At 41.6% G+C, this 6,301-nt stretch overlaps 1 protein-coding gene across 1 annotated transcript in view; it reads right to left on the bottom strand.

Annotated features, from left to right (window-relative positions):
• Nucleotides 1–6,301, bottom strand: part of LOC118419363 (cytoplasmic dynein 2 heavy chain 1-like) — an 8,808-nt gene that overhangs the window by 2,072 nt on the left and 435 nt on the right. The window contains exons 2-11 of the mRNA XM_035825724.1: nt 5,901–6,011; nt 5,261–5,416; nt 5,132–5,147; nt 4,760–4,864; nt 4,134–4,342; nt 3,236–3,457; nt 2,588–2,665; nt 1,485–1,694; nt 705–904; nt 287–368 (exon numbers count right to left, since the gene is read on the bottom strand). Coding sequence (XP_035681617.1) covers nt 287–368; nt 705–904; nt 1,485–1,694; nt 2,588–2,665; nt 3,236–3,457; nt 4,134–4,342; nt 4,760–4,864; nt 5,132–5,147; nt 5,261–5,416; nt 5,901–6,011 — 1,389 coding nt within the window. The remainder of the gene's footprint in view (nt 1–286; nt 369–704; nt 905–1,484; nt 1,695–2,587; nt 2,666–3,235; nt 3,458–4,133; nt 4,343–4,759; nt 4,865–5,131; nt 5,148–5,260; nt 5,417–5,900; nt 6,012–6,301) is intronic.

Genomic DNA, 6,301 nt, shown 5'->3' with positions numbered 1-6,301 from the left:
TTGACACACCTATGTTCCAACACCCCTAACCCTTACCATAACCCTAACATAACAAGTTGGGGGTGATGGAAAATAGGGATGTCAATTGCTACATGGACATCAGAACATACTGCTGTAGGAACATTGTCACCATTGTCAACTAATCATACTTCAACGCATTGTCTTTAATAGTGCTTGAAAAAAATTTTCAGACAACCAATTTTAGAATCACATTTGCATCACATGGTTGTTGTGAACTATTCTTCACAGCAATCTAAGATGAAGTGCCTATAAAAGCCCTGCCTACCTTCACAGCCAGCTTGGCGCCCGAGATGCTGCCCTTCCAGCTGCTGACAAACTTCAGGCTGTCCATGGGACAGCGCAGGTCCCTGCAGAGCAACACACAAGCTTCAGCTCAACAGTATTTGTTCAAATTACTATCATTTCTGAGCAGTGGAGTATAATAGTTACTAAAAAAAATTATACAAACTTAAGATCTGTCTGTCAATGAGAATGTGACTCCTTGATGCTTGACAGTCTTCAAGGACTATCCTCACGGTCAAAATCATATCAGACAACCATTTCCAAGATAATATCCGATTGCCTGAATAACTGCTTTTTATCACTGTCGTTTTGATAGCATGTCTATATTCATAACTTTTCAACTATGCTGGAGATCTATTTGATAAACTCTAAGAAGATTCCAATAGACGAGTACAATGTACCTTGCAGTCTGTTGTCTGAGAGCATTGAGGAAGGTATCCGGGTGGAAGAGTTCGGACAGGTCCAGGACGTCCCTCAGCAGTGTGCCGGCCTCCGCTCGCTCTGCCCACCCCTGGATGGCCATTGCTCGAGCCACCAGCGCACGCAGGTACTGCATGGGGTCTTCAGGGCCTTCCCACATGCTCTGCCAGCCTCCTGGAGTCTGCAGTAAACACAGGACAAATGTAAGTGTTAAAGAGCCACCAGTACCCCAATGTGGCAGGGTAGTCTTCTGGTTAGGGTTGTTGGCTTAGAATCTGAATGTTGTGCCCTTGGAAAAGGCACTTAAGACCTATTTCTTCACTTGACTCATGTGAAAATGAGTACCGGTATCGAATAGTAGATGAGTATCGCGCTATACATTGTAGTTAGGTACGCCCTCTCAGAGTCAGATGGGGCATTAAGTTTGAAGGCCTAAGCATGATTAAGATCCCACCACATTTTTTTGTGATTCTACCAGTAGAGATCCCGATCAGAATTTCCATTGACAGAAGCTCCAAACAGGGTGTTAGGAATTTGTTAGGGTGGTCTCTTCTTTGTAAATCCTAAATTCCAGGTCAATTCATTGGTCTCAAGTGACATGAATCAAAGTTGAAAAGATCTGGCTGTCTTTTACGGGAATATCTTTAGATTCACTAAGTCCAGTTGTGATCTCTATACTGGCACATTCCAAACTCTATCCTGAGATTTACAAATGTACATGTACATGAACTGAACTGAACTGAACATGTGCATATACACACCTCCTGTCTGAGCAGTGACTTTGCCAGAGTCTGCACGTCGGACGTGAGCAGGCTTGTCCCCCGGATGACGCGGCTGAGCGCGGCCAGCGACTGGTGCACGTTCTGCACCAGCTTGACGGAGGAGAAGCGCTCCAGCTGGATGAAGGAGATGATGGGCTTGTCGGCCTGGTCGCTGGGCGCAGCGATGCGCTGCTGCAGGAGCTGGGAGGCCTGGGAAGGGATCAGATGTGGATTTAATATTGGATTAACTATAATTGTTTAAACCACTAGCATTTGCACCACGAATGTATACACTACTGTAAATGTATTTAAGTTCGCGGGGATTTAATTTTGCAGTATCGGGAAAAAGGACTTTTCGCGGTGGTTTTAAGTTCACGGTTGCGCCATGCACTGTAGTCTCTTACTGCCATGGAAAAATGTTTGCGGTGGTTTTAAATTTGTGGTGAAGTGGCAACCGCAAATGCCGCGAACATTAAACCACTGTGAAAATTTTTGCATTTACAGTAACTACTTGTATTTGCATTACGAATGTATACACTACAATATAACACAGGTTATTAGTACATAAGAAAAACTACCTGTGAGAGCTAATACCAAAATAATGTGTCCTGCAAAGCAACATTTTAGCTGCAGTTTCCTAACGGATCAACAGAGGGTGTCTCAGTACCTTGGGCCAGATCTGATGAATGTAGCAAGGTCTTTTAAAAACAAATTGATGATATTTTTGCAATAAGCCTAGGCCTACTTGCATACAATAAAGCAAAAAATCATTTGATACTTTAAAACAGTTTATCATAAACCAACTAATTAATCAACAAACCAATGAAGTACATGAAATATGTAAACAAAAAAACAGACGAATGGACCAACCAAACAAACAACAACAATTTTATGACAACATATAGTGGCCACATTGGCAGTATAACACCAAAATAACAGATCCCTATTCTCATACTAGATGGTCCAAAGGTCTAACATGTCAACATGCCACACTTCAACCCTTGAAGAGTAGCAACTAATAACTTAAAGGTGCTAGTAACTGAACTGTTGCAACCTTCAATGAACGATTCAACTCAATTTAAAGCTACTTGTATTTGACTTGCCTGCCTGCGGAGTTTTATGGTCTCTGCCAGGAAATGGGTATCAGAAAAGGTTCCATTCTCCAAGTCATAGCGTTGGAACTAATGTCAGGAAATTCAAAACTTATTTTCTAAGGTCAATCAATATAATGATAATCTGTGTAATATCTATCATACTGCCTTCGTTGAACTTTTCATCATCAAAGTGGATGAGCTGATAATTATCATCAGAATTCAACATGCATGTTCTATTATTCTTGGGGGAAGTGGGAAAAGTCTAATAGTATATGAACAGAATTCATAATACAGTGCTAGCCTCAATCCACTGTCTCCCTGAAAAAGATGTACTGGTAGATCAAACATTGTTGCCAAACATGCCTATAATAGATATGGGGTGACATACTGTTTAGGGTCACAATAAATTCATTAAAAGAGAGGGCATGGAGGAAAAGTTGCATCCAACTACCCTGACTCCTGAAAATGTCTCAACAGAATTTCTTTTTAGAGTCCATCTGTATTCATGTTAATCTACTAATTTACTGACAATGTATTTAAGTATTTTCTTCTTTATTTTTCTCAGAAAACATGACAACCAAGAAATGAAATTGGTGTGGACTTTAAGTCCTTTTCTTCTCTTTTCCTTTATGATTGTCATTGACACCTGACACAGACCTGGTTGAGCTTCTTCCACAGGTTGAGGATCGGCGACAGTTCCGTGGACCACGTCTCACGGTCAAACTTCTCTGCTGCCGCTTCGGACCGCATCAGCACCTTCAGCTGACCGATCACCTGTCCGCTGATGATACGCTGAGCGGACCGCTCGATGTTGGCGGGGAGTCCGAAGTACGCTGGTCTGTCGTCCTCATGAAGGGCCTCAATCACATCTTGGTAGTCCTGTTGAGAGAAAGAGAAAGTTGCTTTAGGACAATGCAAATTGTATCTTAGGGACACCTTTCAAGAAAAGTGCAGTGCAACACACCATTTTTGTAGGCATGTGGTAGGTCTATGTCAGGGTCACAATTTCAAACCAAGGTATGGATGGGCAGTTTGTGGGAACAAAAAATAAAAGTGTATACATCCTGGTAGTCCTGTTGAGGAATAGGTCAGAGAAAGTTGTTTTAAGACAATGCAAACTATATCTTTAGGTTGCCTCTCAAGAAAATGACAAGTTACCTTTGGAGTGACCTTTCAGTGCAACACACTATTTTTGTAGGCATGTGGTAGCAGCAAGTTTACATGTAAGTCAGGCTCACAATTTCAATCAGTTTGCAGGAACAAAAAATAAGAATGTACATGCATGTATACCAAAAAATGTACACAAACTAAACTCTTAACTGATTCGATTATTTTCATATGTTTCTTTTGTTGTCTTTTATATCATACTTTTTGTTTTTGCAAGCTGCCCAGCTGGAGACCAGTTTGGAAATGTGTCCCTGGCATTACTGGTGGACATAGAGGTATAAACAAACAAAAATAACACAGAATCTGATACACAGTATATCTTAACACAGAATCTGATGCACAGTATATCTTAAGACAGTATCTGATACAGATTATATCCTATACCAACCCCATAGTGACATGATGAAGGCATGGAGACTCCAGGTGCCAGTCTCTTCCCTCTCCCCCGTGAGCTGCTGCCTGCGAGCAGAGACTTGTCGAAGTACTGAACCAGGTACGAGTGCAGAACGGACATGTCACAGTTGTTATCCACACGGCCTCCGTAGATGGCATTCTCCAACAGCCCGTGGACAAACTCCCATGGCACCTCACGTTGGTCTGTTTGTGATTGGACAGAATTGTAAAATGATTTATACAACTGCTACAGGTACATCATATGGCAACTGGGCACTCTGGGTTTTAAATAAGATAAATCATACATGAATGTGCATATTATGAATCCATGTAAAACACAATAGTCGCATGGACTGCAATGAAACAACTGGAAGAATAGGATTCCAATTAATCTTACTGTTCAATGGCTTTATTTTTCTGATGCTGTAGGATTACGGGAGGGTCTAAGGTAAGGTAATATATAAGGTAGGATTATCAAGCAAGCTGTGACAGAATCAACTGCAGACAGGATCAATGACAACTTAGCAAGACAGCTGAGTCTTGTAAGACCCATGTACTGTTGAACTATCTCAAGATTAGCCCTTTGCATGCAATCATTCAGACATGTAAGCAGACCCTTACCAGTGAAGAGGCGATCAATGATATCTGCTGCTGCTCGCAGGTCTGCTGTAGAGTACTCGTAGAACTTGGTCCAGCCCTGGAGGTACAAAACACATGTATGTCCGACTGAAGGTGGGACAATGAGGGAGCTAGAAGTAAAATATTAATGTACACTAGGGTTCACTTGTGGTACATATATTGCCAAATTCAGAGTATAAGAGACTTTAAGATTTGCAGGTAATGATGAAAAAATGACAAAAAATCTTCCTGCTTGTCCATGTTACACTGCATTTTTTAAACTTACAAGCAGGCAAGAGACATAAAATTTTTGACCTGGCAATTTAGATGATCAGACTTCCAAATAGTTCTGCACGCTTTGTTACAGAGTCTGACTTCCTTCACACTCTAGCTGTTAACAGATTAAGACTTGGAACAGTGGTTGTAAAAATGAGTAACACAATACGTGTATGTCCTTGTTCAGTTACATGACGGTGTACGTTAATTTTTCTAGGCCTTACATACCTGAGGGATGTAGTTCCTCCTCTCCTGGCAGACAGCGTGGAACCAGGCCAGGGCGAAGAAGGCCTGTGAGCGCACCACGTTCCCACCCTTGGCGATGAACTCAGGTGGCCAGGCATCGTAAGTACGCTGGAGGTTCTTCTTGATGCCAGGTGGAGCCTGGAGGAAAGAAAGTCACAATAATCAATTACTCTATAAAGAAGGTACTGTTTTGGAATTTCTGTTTTTCTGAACCACTTACTATAACTCAAGCTGTGGATGGATTGTGATGATATCTGATCTGCAGGTGGTTCTTCAAAAGGTGAAGGTCAAGGTCAATGTTGGGCATTAGAACTTTGGCTTTTCACATCTTCTATTCAGTGGAAATTCCACATGTGCATGGTATATCTTGATTTTTTAATCAGGAGGAAGTGCTATAGGTAATATTGTGATTCCTGGTCAGTATAGTCATGTGCTGTGGGCATCATGATCAAGTGAAACACGGGCTGGATTCTTACAAATATATCTATAGATGGGATTAGAATGAATCATGACACAAAGTAACATAAATATGTCATCTTCCATACTGAAAATACTGGGTAAGAGTGCATGACAAAGTACACCAACAAGTGAAAGACTGTGTGTAGTATTCAAAGATTTTCACCTCGAACGTGATCTTGAGACTGGACTGCAGCAGGATGGTGGGGAACTGGGAGTGGACCTCTGCTGTCATCCACAGGCGGAAGTCCTGGTGGGGCTGCAGGCTGTTCAACTCCTGAAGTGGAATATCAGGTTCCGAACCATTAGAATTTCTGTGGCACTATTGAAAGGATGTTCCTTCGAGCTAGGATAACTCTAGAATCACTGACAACAATATTGTAGCACTCAGCCGTCCTTGGCTATACAGTTTAGAATAAACCTGGAGTCTGCTCATTTATTGGTGTCATTGTTGCTTGATACAATGAATATAGGGACATTGCAACCTAACATAACAGATCATGTCAATAAGAATTTTTTGGCACTATTGACAGGATGTTTCTACACAGTTGACACTGGATGTCCTTG

This window comes from Branchiostoma floridae, chromosome 7 (assembly GCF_000003815.2).
Source record: "Branchiostoma floridae strain S238N-H82 chromosome 7, Bfl_VNyyK, whole genome shotgun sequence".
Lineage (NCBI taxonomy): Eukaryota > Metazoa > Chordata > Leptocardii > Amphioxiformes > Branchiostomatidae > Branchiostoma > Branchiostoma floridae.
This window is presented reverse-complemented; position numbering and strand designations above follow the sequence as displayed.